Below are 17,158 nucleotides of genomic sequence, written 5' to 3' on the forward strand. Positions count from 1 at the left end.
TCACAAAGTTCCGTGCGCGCTACAATCGGAGTGCAAGTTTTTTAAGGTTTTTTTTTTGCCAGGAAAATCGGGAGCGCGTTAGAATCGAGGGCGCGTTAGAATCGGGTAATTACGGTACTATCGTAAAAACCAACCCAACGAGTGTTCCTAACTAAATAAATGCAGGCGCCGCCGGTTAATTACGTATATTTTGCCTCAAGTGTACCTACAGTTTTCTTTGCGCTAAACAATGGGGAGATGTACGACAAGCGCCAGCGGTTCACGAGTTTCGAACGCTTATATAAACCGCTTGGCTTTCAAAGCCTATGGGTTACGCTGCGAAGACAGCTGCTACGACGGAACGCCATGTGGCTGTACTTGGGTCCAGCGAGTGAGCTACGACGACAAGGCTAAAGTGCTCTGCCCTTAAAACAAAAATGTGTTAAGCAGGTTTTTATAAGTATGCTGCACTGCCCCACCCTCATGCCAGTGGGTGCGCTTATGTCTACACAGCTCCATTAGGTTAGATTTCGTTTTTCTTTCAAAAGGAGGGGACAGGACTAAAAGCCATGCTAGCAGCTGGATTAGAGGCATCTGAGTTGGACAGTACAGCTTCAACAACACCACAAGATGATATGCTTTCTTCTTTTCTTTTTTTATTAAAAGGGGGGGGGGGTGGAACTGAGGGAAACGGAAAAGTTCACTCACCACCCAGCAGGCATTTCCAAGGTCGGCTATTTTTACAGATATATTACAAACTTCGTGGACAGGGTCCGCCATCTTCTCCGGAGCTTTCTGGCTCTCTGCACAAGAACAAAACGAAACAGGCATGAACGACCACACCAAACGAGCAATGGCCAACCCTTACAGGCACAATACAGCGATGACATTGCATCCCGCAGCAACAACTTCTACGTAAGGAGGAGGGCTGCCTGCAGAGCCAAATTGTTGAAAACTTTATCGCGTGAAACATCCAAGCCAGGCTTGGAAACTGCATATTAAGGACAAGAAAAAAGATGCAAGTTGCCAGGCTTTATTACGCAGCTGCGTTGGCTGCGTATAGTGAAGGCAAAACAAACACCGCCTTGTTTAATAGGCGTTCCTGGAACCCGAGATGCCCATTATTTCTTTTTTTTTGCCTTGTTTTCTTTTGCTGGCTGCCATCAGCCTTCAAATCGGACTGGAGAGCCGCATTGTACATCTGAAGCTCCACAAGCGCAAAAATCCAGTTTTCGAAGTTCCGTCCAGAACCACACAACACCGATGGGCGCTCGCTGCAACCATGCGACTGCATTGCACACACAGTGTATTGTAACAGTCGTACCACATATACTCAACGCAACTACACATTCATTTTAACTGCGGTTATTGTAAGTAGGCTCAACTGTGGTGACACGTCCCCATTAATAATGCCAACTACGCAAACCTCTGCACAGCAGTCTTTGACACCTTAGCTCTTAAAATACTTCCCTTTTTCTTTTCACCATGTTCACCAAGAACCCCCGATAACGCGGGAGCACTGCATACGTCTTTTCTCCCCATTCCCACCCTACCACCTCCCTCCCCCACCCATGCATATCAAACTTTTCTTTCACCTGGCAGCCAATCAGTGGCAAGCCTTTGCCCCCAACCCTTGCTAATCTCCTCCTCCACGCTTTGCTTTCTCTGGCTTCAGAAAACATTTGACACTAAAAAAAATTTGTTTTCAAGGCGCCATGAAGCCAAAAACAAGTTCGGTTCAGACTGCTCTGCCCCGATAACCATAATACCAATATTATACTATAACAATGATACCAATACCATGATACTAAACTTCAAACAATCTAGATTAAAGGAAACAGATAAAGCATAACCCTGCTTGTACGACAACAGCCGCGGATGTACCGTATCTGCACGATTCTAATGCGCACACTTATTTACTGAAATTACTTTTCAAGTTTGTGAGCGCGCTACGAACGGGCTCAAAGCCGAAATCGGCTTCAAAGCGGCCAGCAGCACTGCCACGGGTACAAACTCCTCCCAAAATCTCATTCTAAACCTGCGTGGTAGAAATCCGGTGAAACTTGCCTGTGGGTTAAAATCGGGGGCGCATTAGACTCACACAAATACAGCAAGTCACTGCCAAGAAACACAACCGGGCTATCGTGGTGAGGCCTCTAGTTCCGTTTGATCGTACCCTCTGAATGCCCACATGCAATCAATACACTGATAAGTATGCTTTTAGTGCTCACCCATATTACGTCACTGTAGCACGGAATTTGTTTTTCAGTGCTTCTCGAGTCTTTCATTTAAAAAAGTGCCTTTTGTGGCTGGTATGGAGCGGAGTGAGTTGCCAGAGCCTGGTTCTTTCAAACTGAACGAAGTTGTATGCTTTGTCTTTACAGTGACCTTAAGGGTGCACTAATAAGGCAGGTGGAACGAGCCACTGCTGCCACCCGTACTCACCGGGGCAGGAGGCCACCCTGCGGAGCTGCGCGGTGGGCATGGGCGGTGCCAGGGTGCTCTCGGAGCGCTCCAGGCGCCCCGTCGTCCCCCTCTGGGCCGCCCCGTCTCCCCTGTGACCGTTGCAGACGTCGCCCGCCTCGGCGCCCGTCAGGGACCACGCGGGCTCCCCGCCTTCCGCACCCCGCGCCCACTCCATGCTCCCCTCCATCAGGGCACCCTCTGAAAGGGGGAGAAGAGGGAGAAAGGAGAAACTCGAGAATCTCCACACCACCACTTGCCACTGCTCCGCAAAATGCAAGGTTTTCCAGGGTGTCAGTGTTATTTGATCCTTGGTCCAGCTGCAATATGCGGACCCCTTTTTTCGGGTGCCAGCAGGCCCACAGGTTATGACGCCGAAGTCTATCTGATTCCCTCATTCCAACCCAGCCAAAGCAGTTTGGATTTGGAGAGGGGTGCATGGACGTGCAAAATCAGAACGAAAAATCATGCAACTCTCCGTCTTACGACAGCGGTAAGTTAACACTAAACGTTCTTCAGGCAAAATCAAATGGCCCACATACTGATGACAGGCTTCTCATCTGGGCAAAAATGGGGCAAGAATGCATCCTTAGTTGAAACTTTCCAATCACCAAGCAACGAAATACTATTATCTTCCCACTGGTACCTACAACCCAAGGCTGCTTGCTGCTCATCACAGGGCATGAAAGCTGCATAATGCAAGTAGTGGCAGCCAACATAGTATTGTCAGTAGAGTCCACCGTATGTGCCGTAACACACATCCGGAAATTCTAATCCTCTCGAAATGAAATGGCACATGCAAAGATTCCCCGGCGTTGATCCAACCTTTCAGACTTCTCAAATTTCCCAGATTTATTCTCGGTTTTCCCAAATGGCAGACAGTCAGCAAATGCCACAAAATCCCTGCCAATAGCCCGATACAAAAGGGAGTGCGGCACCAACTCCTAATCTTTTTTTTTTTTTTCCCTGAATGTTTTCCATATGCCACAAACAACTGTACACACAGTGCACTCCAGATTCCCAAAAGAACCAGCTGAAGTGGTAAAAGTGTAGGCATTGCAGGGCCTGCCAGTCCCACACAAGGGCCCACTGGCTCAAAGCCCAATAAGACCAACTAGTTGGCAGTATAATCTAGCTTGCACAATATTTCGGGGTCAAAACTTCCCCTAAGCTCCTAGACACTTTCCGAAAACAAGCAAATGAGAATCTCAATAAGAATGTGCTAGGACCGCAAACTGCCTGGTCCGAACAGTCTAGTTCACAGACTTATGATGACTTGGTTGGCCATTTCACCGCAAGTCAATGGAAGGGGAGTCTTTATGAAAGGGGAGCGCCGACCTGTGTACGAGATCGTCTGCCACACCAGCTGTCAGCGCAGTGCACAGAATGATGAACAGGTGGCACAGAAACGACGAAATAGAAGTTTTTCATAGAATCCCGCTCATCAACTCTCAAACAACAATTCGGCATTCATAATGTAGGTGCAGTGTGATACCAAAATTATACATTACAGCATACTAACAGCCTGCAATGGCTCTGCCCGTGAGGGTGAAATAAAATCCCTTTTTTGGATGAAAAGCTGCGCAGCTTTCGCGGCATCCACTCCCCTCGAAAGTGGTGGTTACGTCGCTTGGCTGTTTGGGTTTGCGCTACAATTGTGCATTTTGCTTGAGAAGTGAGGGCGTTTTTGTTTGTACAAGCACGCGTGATATCAACATTCGGCTGAACTACCGAGCGGTTTCTAACAGCTCGGCCCTCGCTACTGATGCACAAGACTGATGCGCAAGACTGCATGCAGCTATCCTTCCCACCAGCTGTGATTGCAGACCGACCCTTAGAGGATGGTACGGAATTTTTCAGCGCATGTGCTAGTTTGAACAGAGCAAATCGCCAGCCTTCAATCACATCCCACGCGTCAGCCCTAGACAAACGGGACAAGGAAGAAAGGTGGCCTTGCCTTGTGGGGGCATGACCGAAGGGGGGCTGGTGGGCGAGGGCCCTCCCCCGTTGAGGGCCCCTCCCCCCTCCTGCTGCTCCCCCTGGCCCCCTCCCCCTGCGTCCTCGTCATCCTCCTCCATGTCCAGCTCCTCCAGCTGCTGCATCTGCCGCTCCAGAAGCTCCTGCTGCCGCTTGGCCCGCCTGCGCAGCTTCTTCTTCTTGTTCCTCGACATCTTGGCCATGGCCGCCGCTCCACCCCCACCCCCGGCCGCTCCCCCGCCGCCCCCCGCAGGGTTGCCGCCCATGCCCCCCTCCACCACCAGGGGGGCCACTGTGCGGAGCTCCTTGGGCGCTGTGCTCACTGCGACAGAGAGAGGGGGAGGGAAGGAGAGAGCTCAGAAGGCACCATAACGCACTCAAAACAACCCACTGGCTATGGGTCACCCTTATGTAGGGGCGACGTTTGGTGTTGCTCTGCAATGAGCACACGTACAATTGGAAAAAATAGATTTATTGCATCCATTTTAAGATTTCAGTTCATGCAATTGAATAATGGCCTAGGTGGGTGACTATACGAATCTCAAAGTCTGTTCTCAGCAAGGTAAACGCTTTATTAAACTTTTCTGGAGAAAAAAAAAAAGGCTTTCTGTCCACGATAACGCAGCGATGACACTGTGCATGCATTTGCAAAGTTACAAGTGTACAATTTTAAGGTTTTAGCTGTCCTGTATACAAAAAAGAGAAAGTTGTTTGTTGACAAAGAAAAACATTGTAGATTATCTCCTGTAGGCAACTGGTGGGGAATCAAAAGTAGAGGAAATCTTGTTGATGCGGACTTTCGGCTGCCTCATGACGACGATTCAAATATTTTCTACGACTGCAATCTTCTACACTGGGTGTTTTGTACCTGACATATCACACAGCTGCAAGCTCAACACCACAACCATACAAGCAGCTTCAGACAAAACCTTCCAATTAGTGTGACAGCAAAGCTTGTCAATATTTTTGTTCCCAAAGCGGCAACACCGCTTTCAAAAAGCCCCAACAAGACCTATTTCGTGCAAACTGCAAGTCATTCACAAAACACGCAAAATGTTAGTCCTCTCTCTCTCTCTCTCTCTACACACACACACACACACACACACACACACACACACACACACACACACACACACACACACACACACACACACACACACACACACACACACACACACACAAAAAAAACCCTCCTTCAGAGCACAAAATGTGTGCAGTGGTGGAACAAACAATTGGCTACTTGGAGCAGAGCTTGGAGCAGCCAAAAAATTACACCATCTTCCCGTGGGGAACCCTGACGAGGATGCGAAGCATCGTGTTGGTTCCGTGTGGTTCCATTGTTGCCGTTCCGTTTATGTTGAGGCACAGTTCCGTTGCCTCATGGTTCCGTTGCCGTTATGGAACCGTTATGGTTCCATAACGATTCCACAACGGAACCGTTATGGTTCCATAACGATTCCACAACGGAACCGTTATGGTTCCGTTGCTGTTATGTTGAGTGATCTGGTTTTTACTAGCGCCAGAGGGAATTCCGCGCCCGGGTCCACACCGGTGGCAAAGGCACGCAAGTGCTGTTGTGTTACAGTGAGTAGGCGGTGGTTCTCGAGGCGCCGAAACTCGTCCATCATGTTCTTGTCGATGTTGTCTCTGTGGTAGAATCAGTAGTCTCCGTCAGCTTTGGTGAGGTAAAGGTTGTTGACATTGGTTCACCGGCTGAGAGCAATGTACACGCCCTCCTCTTCGCAGCTTTGTCTTCTCGTTCTTCTTCTTCTTCGGCGGTTCCCCTACGGGAAGATGACGACGGTGGTTGAACCCAAACCTATCTCGTGATGGATTCTTTGGTTGGCCAATCCCTAGGGGCATCCTGCCACAATCAGCATCAGAGGCGCTGCGGACGGGGCTGGTTGAGCTGCAAGGTGCGTGGCGCTTCCCGCCACAGCTTTCCCACGGGAAATTCAGCATCCCCCTCTAAAGTTTTCAGTTCGTCGTTTCCGTTGACGTTCAGCTTCGCGTGCCTTCGTTGTATCAGTAGCTTCTTGACGTAGTTTGAATGAGTCAAGGACATAAGGCGCGTTCGTAGCACTTGCTCCTGTCCCGGATTTGTAGCATAGTGGGAAGAGCACCGCGTACCTCCCGTTGCGGCCAGAGAGTCGTGGGATCGAAACCGGGCGCCGCTAATTATTTCTTTTTTTTATAGTGTAGTATCGCGGAGCTGTGGGTGTAAGGAGGAGAGTTGCGCATACGCAGTGAGCGTGTGGACGGCACCGCCATCAACGACGCAAGACCAGGCGAGCCTAAGAAGTGCTCCGCATTTAAAATAAGGATTCGGAGCACATTTTCCAGCTTTTGGAGCAGGTTGTTCTCGATAACTTAAATTATTTCATAAGGGCTACTACTCAGAGCCATGCAATACCTCAACTTGCAATTAGACTGAAAAAAGAGAGAACCACACAGACCATAAAAGCACTAAAAGAAGCTTTTAGCTGGTTTTTCCAAAAAAATTATTTCGAGCACAAAAACACTAGTTCAAGAATACAAACATTGTACGAGCAATATATGCGCCTAATTATTGACATGATAGGTTTTGATAGGTTTAGGACTTCTTTTTCTGCAAAGAATGCAGGCTAATCTGGCCTTCCTTCAGAAGACTCCAGCCACTTTGCACACGAGCGAAGCACTTTTTGCTCATGCCTCTTGAGATGAGGAGATCAGCACTGCAAAACATCTTGCTTGTAGCGCTAGAATCACCCGGCTTTGATTTCTTGTCGCGTGGTTCTTCCAATGGTTGGCCTTTGGCCTTCAAGCCGCTGCATCTGATGTTTCCGAGAGCCCTTCACAGCTCTGATGAGCTCTCCACTCAGGGGCACTGCTGCTGCATTGCGGCCAAACTTTAGCGAACGACTGTAGCGATCAACCCTTAGTTACACCATAGACACAAAGTTACGTGCTTTAAGCACGGAGGCTCACTAGTTTTCGACGTCTCAAAAAATTCTAGCGCGCAGCCTCCCAGCGCACGCATCTTATCTCCCAATCTTCCCAACACAGGCATGACCAAAGACGTCAGCAGCCCTACACGGCCGTCTACAGTTGCTCAGTAAAACCCGTGGTCAAATGCATAGCATGTGCGCACGTCACAGCCAAACAGGAAATAGAAAAACGGAAACTCTCAGGCTACATTTCATGGAAAACGGCAGTACGACATTCAGTTTCGTTTTCGTTCCTTGGTAGAAACTGCCATTACCCTGCAGCTGTTTTGGATCAGACACAGAGCAATTATTCAAATTAATATGCTTTCGGAGCATAGAGGAGCAGGATGACCCTCTTGGCGCAACTTGGCGCAACTGGCGCAGCAGTTTTGCTTCTGTGTGTGTTCTCCACGACATGCTTAGGGCACTTTCCCAAACTTGACAGATGTTGCACAAGTTGAGGCAGCGTGCGCAAAAATAGAAGTTACAAGCCACTGCTAGGGATCAGATGTCGCAGCAGAGCCAGAGAACCTGGTTCCCACTGATGCTGATGCATTGCAAGCAAAAGGAACCCATACAAGGAAACGCACGCAAGAGAAGGGAACCAGAAAAAGGAGAACCCAAACAAATGAACCCAATCAAACAAAAAGAACCCATCCCATAAAAACACATGCAAAAAAAAAGGAACAAAAAAATGGCAGCATCTCCACTCCGTGGATGATGGCGAGGGTGCGGAGTACGCGGACTGGAAATGACATCGAAATAGCACCCCGAGTGACATTCGATTTGCTCCCCGACCGTCACTCGATTTGAGCCGTGAGTTGCACCTTCGTTATTCCCCAAATGAAACTGCAACTCACAGCTCAAATCGAATTTCGCTTGATTCTCGCTTGATGGTGGTGTGTATGCAGATGGACGCGGACGGACACTGGGAGGTCCTAAGGTACTCCGCACCGTCACAGACAAAGGAGTAAGCCATTTGACTCTCGGGCACTAACTCACCGTCTTAGCCCAATGGCTAAGACAACTGACACTAACTCTGTCTGGTCTACCAGACACAGGCTCGAATACTGCCGGTGCCTGTGTGATTTTTTGCGATTGTAAGTGCTATGCGCACGGACGCGGACGGACATTGTGCGGTCCTAAGGTACTCCGCACCTAAAAGAGAACCCAGCCAAGGGAACCCGCCTGACGGAACAAACCCATTTCAAGGAAAGGAGCACCCACCCAGAGATCCCGGCAGGCGCAGCCCCATCTTCTGCCACTGGGTGGCCTCGTAAGCCAGCTTGCGCACGTAGGCCTCATCAACAGCGATCAGGATGTTCTCCGGCTTGATGTCTGTGTGGATGATCTGGCACTTGGAGTGCAGGTACTCCAGGCCCTCCAGCACCTGTGAGAACACCACACACAGGGCCCCAATGACACTGGAGGAGGAGAAAGTATGGGGGCGTCCCATCACACGAGTATATTTAAAACTGCGTGAAAAAAGAGCACACGTAAGCTCTCGTAAGAACCTAACTGCACAGGGGAAAAAGTTGTTTGCAAAATAGTGGTCCAGCTCTTCAATTATCCTGCATTACTCAAATGGCAATAACAAAAATTTGAAATGCACAATTCTGACAGTTGACAAGAAACTTGACATGCCACCAAGGTCTGACAAGGTTTAACTGTATCTGTACCAGAGGAGGAGTAGCTACAGTAACGCTGGACTAGAGGACCACCATTAGAAATTGCAATGAAACAACAAACTTTTGTGAAAACACACAACATTTTGCCCTGGAGCTATATTTCTTTATGGTTATAATTATAATACATTATTTATGCAATAAAGATCTTAAAAAAGGTACTTAAATATTCCAAATCTTCGTTTTTGACTTTGGCAATGATCCCCTACATTTGCTAACAATGTACTATATACCCGTACGTGACTATCAATTGCCAAAACACACCTTGATCACCAGAGCAAAGGCACGAGGCCGTCAGCTCACCTGTCTGATGATGGTTCGCACATTGGGGAGTGGAATGCCCTGGTAATTTGACCGAATGATCAGCTTGAGAAGGTTGTGTCCCAGAACTTCAAAAACCATGCACATATCTGGAAGCAGCAGCAGCAGCAGCAGCGCTAAGGAAATACACACCGTGCACAACGGTTCACAAAAACCACATAGTTACAGCCAAACTTATTCACGTAAGAAACCAGGGCCACAATTTTACTTCAAAGCCACACTGCTTGATCGCAACAGCTTTGATGACCCCAAGTTTATTTTACCGTAGTTATTTCCTAGAAAAACATAAATTACTTTAGGCACAAATGAGCTACAAAGTTTCACACCAGACAAGAAAACATTCTTTCTATCCAATCACAATGGCTCGTGAGCAATGCCACCTCACACACTTAATGTGCCGCCCGCACTCGTAACTACCGACGCTCTCATTTCTTTCAGTAAATTATAACTCCAAATATCTAGTGTCCTTAGCAGTATACAACAAATATAAATGGCTTTCCCTAAAGATATTTTTTTTTTATTCTGTGCTCACTGAAATAACGGTATAGCAGACAGAGAAATAATGCACCACCTGGAATGAGGAGATATCAATGCCAGCACCCACGCTTTTCCATCCCCAAAAATTGTGCCAACTTCAGCCGAACTCTCGAGTGTGCTCACCTACTTCACCAACATTCAGCATTTTCCACAAACTGCTCAGCAAAATGCTACTGTACAGCACAGCCAGTTAAATTTTGTTCTCGTAGAGTTCAACCTCAGCTCAAGATTTGCATTAAAATTCACTAGAAGGAAGAGAAAAAAAAAAAACCAGGCGGGAGAAGGATACGGGTCCCATTGACTCCCGAAATCTTGAAGTCGTCGAGCAGCTGCACCACCCGCTCTCTACACGTGTCGCCTGTGTCACTGTCTCGAACCTGAAAGGAAAGGGGAGGGTGAGAGAGAGAGGTTGAGACCGAGCCCCCCTTCTGTTGTGCTGCCTCTCAAAGGAGAGCACAGCCCTGCACTCACCGCCTTGAGAAGCTTGATCTCGTCCAGGGCAGTGTCTGTGTAATGCGAGGCACTCTTGACCACCTTCAGGGCCACAAACCGCTTGCCCCTGCAACCAACCAGCACGGTGAAACGTTTCTCACATGACAACTGAAGAGACAACGGCCCAACAAGAAACGCTTCTACAGTAAAAGCTCGTTAATTCGAACTGACGCCCTGGTCCCGGCACAGCCCTGTATATTTTAATGGGGGAAAACTCTCGATAATTTGAACGCATCGCTATCCAGAGCACTTCATTCGAACTGGGATCCACTGGTTTCCGTCACTCTTCCAAGAAGTCGGTCCAGAGTGACTACAATGCGTTGCAAATCCAAACCAAACCAAATTTACTACAGATGCAAAACAACAAACAAACAACCAAACAAACAAACAAAAAAAAAAAACAGCAGCCTAGCGCACGCGCTACGCTGCTGCAACAGCCTATTTCATTCCGCAGCGGGCGCCGTGCTGCTGGCGCCGTTCGCTATTCAAGTTCCATGAACACCGTTTACAAAAGCAGCAGCCACAAACATCTAGTACCGCCTAATACATGATAACGAGTCCAGAGGTGGCTTTGTGTTCCGCCCGCGCAGCGTGGCGTAAAGTCCAATCATTCTCGCACCCACCCGCTAATTCGAACAATTTTATGGTCCCCATCGAGGTCGAATTGACGAGCTTTTACTGTACTTGCAAAGCCAAGCAAGAAGTTGTCAGGACAACAACATGAAGATAATAATAAACAAGACAATAGATGTCAGCTGAAACTGCTACGATGTACTGTGCTGATACTACATCTACAACGAGCTTCTACAAGCAATTTTGCCAGTGCAGAGCACCGCATCACCATCTCAACTCTGCATATATCACGCCACCTGCCAAGGTCACCGCAGAAACCGACCGCGGCTTCCTGGAGCGGTTAATTGCATAAATTGTGCAATAAAAGGCTGCTAAGACAAGCAAATCTAGGAATGCACGCAGTTTTTTCAAGTGTGCAGCATGAATCTTGCATTCACACAACGGTCACGTTTCACCTCCACGCACAAACCTGACTGCTGGAACAAGAGTACCAGCCATGAATATAGAACCTTCCCCAGTGCCACAGGCTGTACAAAACGGCAACGCAGATGGTAATGGCACAGCAAAGGCACACACGAGGAAGCAATGAAACAAAACAGGCCCTATCAAAAACACGCACAACCTATAAAGTCCCTCGGCTCACGACGGAAACACAAATGTGAGGTTAGCGCCCTCAGTGACAAAAAGAAAATGAGCATGCACCAGGGAAGCTAACAACAGCACAAAAATGCGCAAGTTCTCGGCATATCTCGCAAGGTCTCGAACTAAGCAAAACCCAAAATTCAAGTTAAAATTCAAGCTGGGGCTTTGCATGCCAAAGCTATACACGCGGGTTACGAAGCCAGCAGTGGGGGAGGGCTAGAAACTAATTGAGGCCACCTCTAGCGCAAGCCTTTTAAAATCTCAATGCACAGCTGTCGTGTTCAAAATGTAAACCAAAAAATTGAAGAACAAGTTTCACTTGCAAAAACTACACCAGGGCTGCAAGGCGTGCCCCGGTGGATAATAGTGCACTACTAATTAGGCAACCTGGAGACAATTACAATGGACATGGTTCCCCCCTTCCCAGCAGAACATCCTGCATATCACACCCGCAATGGCTCCGGCCACCGTGCCACCCACGGCGGTAGGTACAAGAACAAGAGATGAGAGCTCAGACAGACACGCTTATAAGGGGGCACGCTGCTCTTAAAACAGCTCCTTAATTTTCAAGTAGACTCCGAAACTTGCCAATCTTGCTGCTTTTGCTCCACTGATTCCAAATATGCCACTATTTTTTCAGTTGGTCAATTAGTTCAAAGATAATTAGTTATTTTGGAGGAACAATAGACAAAACCGTCTTGGCCATAGAACTGTAATCTTTATATTTTCCAGTGCTATGAACCCTGGTGAATGCAATAGGAGTATTGGCTTTTTGATGCACCGCTTGGAACTAATTTTACAGCTCATTAAATTTGGTGGCACCAGTGGCAAGAAACCATTTCGAACACCCATCTCAAACACCAAAGTTTAATGAGCTGTAAAATTAGTTCCAAACAATGCCTAAAAAAAAAAAAAAACAATTCTGTTATTGCATTTACCAGGGTTCATAGCATTGGAAAATATAAACATTACACTTCTATGACTAACTCCGTTTTTCTTTCTATTGTTCCTCCAAAAATGGCTAAGTATCTCTCGTTAGGAACTGACTGACTGACTCAAAAAATAATGGCATATTTGAAATCCGTGAGGAAAAAGCAGCAAGACCGGCAAGTTTCACCAAGTTTACTTAGAGATTAAAAGAAATAGTTTAAAAAGATAATCAAAATGCAAAGCTTTCTCTTGTGCAACCCGAGTGACAGTACAAAATCCAAAACTGCTATAACCGTGCCAGAATGGCGCAATAGGGTACATGTTTGCTTCACAACGCAAGGGAGCCAGGTTCGATTCCGGCCACAGCAAGTGCTGTTCTTTTGAGGCACTTGATGCGCCTCTGCGGAAACCCACTGTGTAAGTTGGCTTTCCTGCATTGCGTTGTGATCGTAACGATTTCGATTTAGGACTTTGCAGACATCGGCTTTGGACCAGAGAAAGCTTTGCGTTGCGACCACCTTTCCCTTCACCCCCGTCGCTATCAGCGAGGCGTAGAAAGCTTCACTTCCAAACAAAACAACAACAACAACAAAAAATGCCTGCAGGCGAGGTAAGCGGAAAGGGCACCACTCACATGAGGTCCCAGCAGAGCCAGACGGTGGAAAAATGGCCCCATCCGAGCTTCCGGACCACGTGGTAACGGCTGTAGAAGAGGTCCCCAATTTTGACTGGATGGTAGCCCCCTGCACACACACACACACAGGGTCGTCAGCCGCGTTTGCGGAGGGAACCCACCAGACCGCAAGCAGCCGACCAGGGGCCTTGCGAAGAACCAAAAAATTCATCATGTCACCCAGTTTTCCCTTCCCTTACACAAGACTCCTTATAAAGCAGTGGAATCGAACAAACACACAACTTGTCACCCAGTTAACTAAGCATGTTGTCCAAGCAACTGGTCTCATCAAAAGGACTGCCAACCGCCGGTTGTGAGTTTGAGATAGCGTGAGGCCTTCGCGATCAGCAGAATGTACTCCCTCCTCCCCTAACATTCATCATGCCAGTGCTACTGAGTTACAGAGAATCAATTGCCTCATCAGAAAAGCCTACAAAGCGGCACTGTGGATACCCCTGTGCTCGTCCACTGCCAGATTTGACCATCTGGGCATCCATAATGCCGAGGAGCTTGTGGAGGCACACCTGACCGGACAAATGCTTGCTTATAGACCACCTCAACCGGTCTGCACATTCTAGACCAACTCGGGGTTTGTGCCCCTACTTTGCCCATTCAGAAATCCTTTCATTCACTGCGCTATTCACGCTCAACTAGTCGTCAGCCCTACACCAAGCCCCCTTTGTGCCATGCGAGTCGCAGAATGCAACGAGTGCAAGCTCTTGAGCAACGCCTACCTGTGAGACTGGATATCTTGATTGTAGGGTTTTAATGCGCCAACGTAACGCAGGCGATGAGACACGGCGTAGTGGAGGGCTCCGGATTAATTTTGACCACCTGAGAATCTTTAACACGAGCCAAAATCTCGCGCACACGGGCATTTTTGCTTTTCGTCTTCATCGGAAAAGTGGGCACCGCGGCCGGGAATCGAACCCGCGTCCTCGTGCTCCGCAGCGCAACGCCTCAGCCACTGAGCCACCGCGGCGGGTCCTAAGGCCAAAAAGTGCCAACTACGTTGTTATAGGTAATCATTCAGTGTGTGTCACATGTGATTAAAATATGCATGACATCAGTATGACATCAATGTGACATTATCAAAGGGGCTTAATAGACAGGTGCAGAGAGCGCTTAATCTAAAATGTGAAGATGGTCAGAATGATAGCCGACGTTCACAACTGTAAACGGCACCTGGCACCTCAAGCCACACTCCACAAGCAATGCTTTAGTGCCCTCACAACCTACCCCAAACCGAGAGCGTCGAGAGCTACATGCCGTAAGAGGTGAACAGTCCAATATCAGCGAGAGAGGTTAAAAGACATTCGTCTGTGACCAGTGGTAGGTCTGCTGAAAATAGCAAGGGTTGCAGTGCAGTTCTGTCTTTTCAAGTGCATTGCTCAGGAAAGCGTCCCCATCAGGCAATGCCCCAAAACATACACTAAGTTCAAATGCTAAGCACTGACAGCCTTCCTCCACATTTGTGGAAGTATTTCATTTAATAGAAATGAATGTGCAGCATATTTGCAGTCTGCATACAGACCGTTCTGTTCATCTGTTTTGTGTGTCTGCAATGTATGTACCCACTTCTGGCTTTATAATGTGCAGTTTGCTACATTTGTGCATCCTATAATTTGCATCCCAAAAATATCCTCCAGACAAGTGGTGCCACTGCCTGAAAATAGTTTCAGCGAGTGTTTTTATTAGGGTGCCCCGAGTAAAGAGCATAGACTACACTCAAGAGTCAGTAAAAATAATGTTTACGTTTTGGGTAGTGTTATGTGTTGTTTTCAAAATTATGGGGTTAAAATTAACACATCAGGGTTCTGGAATAATTCTGACCACGTGAGGTTTTTTTTTATCTGCGTGTTAAGTGTTGTACTGTAACCAAAACTGCATATGCTCCAGTTTTAAAAATACTCATCTGTTCACTGTTTTCGGAAACAATAAAATAAATATAGTGCAACAATAAGCTTTCCACATCAACACCCCAACACAAAGGGGACGAATAAATAAAACCATACAGTGAGGTTAAAAAAAAAAAAGTATGTGTCTTGCGACAAAGCCAACATTTATTGCTTTTTCACACCCTACTTCCGAAACTTACAATAGTAGAAGAGCATTGTTCGTCAAATGAAATAGAGAACGCTCGTTGGGAAGCACTAGAAGTCTCAAATATTCACTTACCTCTAATTAAAACCCAGAATTTATTCATGAAATTGAAATTAAGAAGGTATGCTCATGTAATTCCATTGTTACTCATTGAATATCATTAAAGCTGTATAATGGCTGAATTTAAAAAAGGAGCCTAAGCAAACAGGAAATGGGCATTTTCGTTGCGGCATTGAAGGGGTAATATTCCAAAAGCAATTAAAAAAATGCAATCCCTATTGGTTAGCACCCTAGAGTAAAACCGCGTTACAAGAGACACTCGAGGGACCCGGGAAACATGTCTCTTATAACCAAGGTCTCTTGTAACCAAAAATTCTAAGAACAGCGCGGAGCCGAACATGACCGCTTTGTTACAAATCAGCATCGAAGTGTATTCAGACAGGTCGACAAGAAAATTCTCACTATGGCTTATTAAGAAAGTCATTTGTAGTAGTTTTAGGGAATGCAGACTGTATTAGCTTCCTTCCCAACTCTGGTACGTAAAGCACTCCGCCTTGCAAGTGTCGCTGTTCTCACAATACCGTTAAAGTGCTCTTAGACAAATGTCAGCCTTAACTGCCAACACCTTCTGTCCTAAAATACCCTCGTCACCGTACTCCTCTCGTTCATCCTCTAAAGGCACCATTAACTTGCGCCAGGATCACATGATCTGTAGGGTCTTCGAACGCACAAGGTCCAGATCTGCAGACACAAACTCCTCGAAAAGACTCTCAGATAAAGGCCCAAGCTTCATGTTCAGGGCAGTTTTCCACAAGGTCCTTCATATAAGGTCCCCCTGTCATCGCGCCTTTTCTAAATAATTAAGAATTTACTCTAAGGACTCACGACCCTCCCCCCAAATTCGTACCGAATTTTCTAGGAAAAAAGTGGGTTCATTACACGAGTAAATACGGTATCAATCCCAAGCTGAGTGCGGGTGTGTAGCGTTAACTTTACTGCCGGAGCATTCAAAGTACGTATAGTGGGAAATAATGCTCATGCCTGACATATATGAGCGACATTATTTATGGCTGCCATGACGCTATCCAAGGCTGCAACATGAATCAACAATGTGTAATTTTAGGTAAGGCAGACATTACTGGCAAAAGAAAGTTCGGTGTTTCGCTTCCTTAAGGGTACAGGGTAAGCCCTATACTTCCCATGCATTTTTGGTAGGGGTGTGCGAATATTCGATTTTCGAATTCGATTCGAATATTTCTTGCCCGAATAATTCGATTCGACTTTCGAATACCCAGCATTCGAACTTTCGAATAATTCGACGTGACGAATATTCCGAACGCTGCCAAAGTTGCGGCTATATTAGTGTGGCCCTTACTGACCCTAACGTCGAAAGGTTTTGGTCAAACAATTGCCAGCGACCCGTTTTCGGCCAGGAAAGTTGTCTTTGAGGTTTGTACATATCCCTCCTTTTCGCCCGCAGAGACGTAAGTGCCGACATGTAATTGGATAGTTCCTCGATTTTTTTGCGTCACTGGCGTACACGGAAAGAAAGAGCGACACAGCAGTCTTTAGCGTGCAGAAAACGTTCCTCACATACGGGTTTTTGTAATAATGAGGTGCGTTGCCGTTTTCACGTCATTGGAAACAAATATGATGCGTCCCACTCGGGACAAAACAAATTACTACGACGACGCCATTTTGTGATGGCGATGACACTGACGCTTCCCCCTGATAGTCGGACGTAAAATATAATTTTTCTTTTGCAATAAATTTTATCACACGACTGTGCAGCCGCAAAATAGCGTATAATTATGGTC

General features: G+C 47.1%; 1 protein-coding gene across 1 annotated transcript in view; it reads right to left on the reverse strand.

The window, feature by feature from the left end:
* The window catches only part of LOC144152841 (SRSF protein kinase 3-like), a 44,164-nt gene that overhangs the window by 15,268 nt on the left and 11,738 nt on the right, over positions 1-17,158 (reverse strand). The window contains exons 4-11 of the mRNA XM_077684322.1: positions 13,200-13,308; positions 10,400-10,487; positions 10,218-10,305; positions 9,374-9,480; positions 8,613-8,775; positions 4,400-4,741; positions 2,425-2,643; positions 688-782 (exon numbers count right to left, since the gene is read on the reverse strand). Coding sequence (XP_077540448.1) covers positions 688-782; positions 2,425-2,643; positions 4,400-4,741; positions 8,613-8,775; positions 9,374-9,480; positions 10,218-10,305; positions 10,400-10,487; positions 13,200-13,308 — 1,211 coding nt within the window. The remainder of the gene's footprint in view (positions 1-687; positions 783-2,424; positions 2,644-4,399; positions 4,742-8,612; positions 8,776-9,373; positions 9,481-10,217; positions 10,306-10,399; positions 10,488-13,199; positions 13,309-17,158) is intronic.

The sequence above is a fragment of the Haemaphysalis longicornis genome, unplaced genomic scaffold, assembly GCF_048455015.1.
Source record: "Haemaphysalis longicornis isolate Haplotype H1 unplaced genomic scaffold, Haemaphysalis longicornis Haplotype H1 scaffold_9, whole genome shotgun sequence".
NCBI classification, from domain to species: domain Eukaryota; kingdom Metazoa; phylum Arthropoda; class Arachnida; order Ixodida; family Ixodidae; genus Haemaphysalis; species Haemaphysalis longicornis.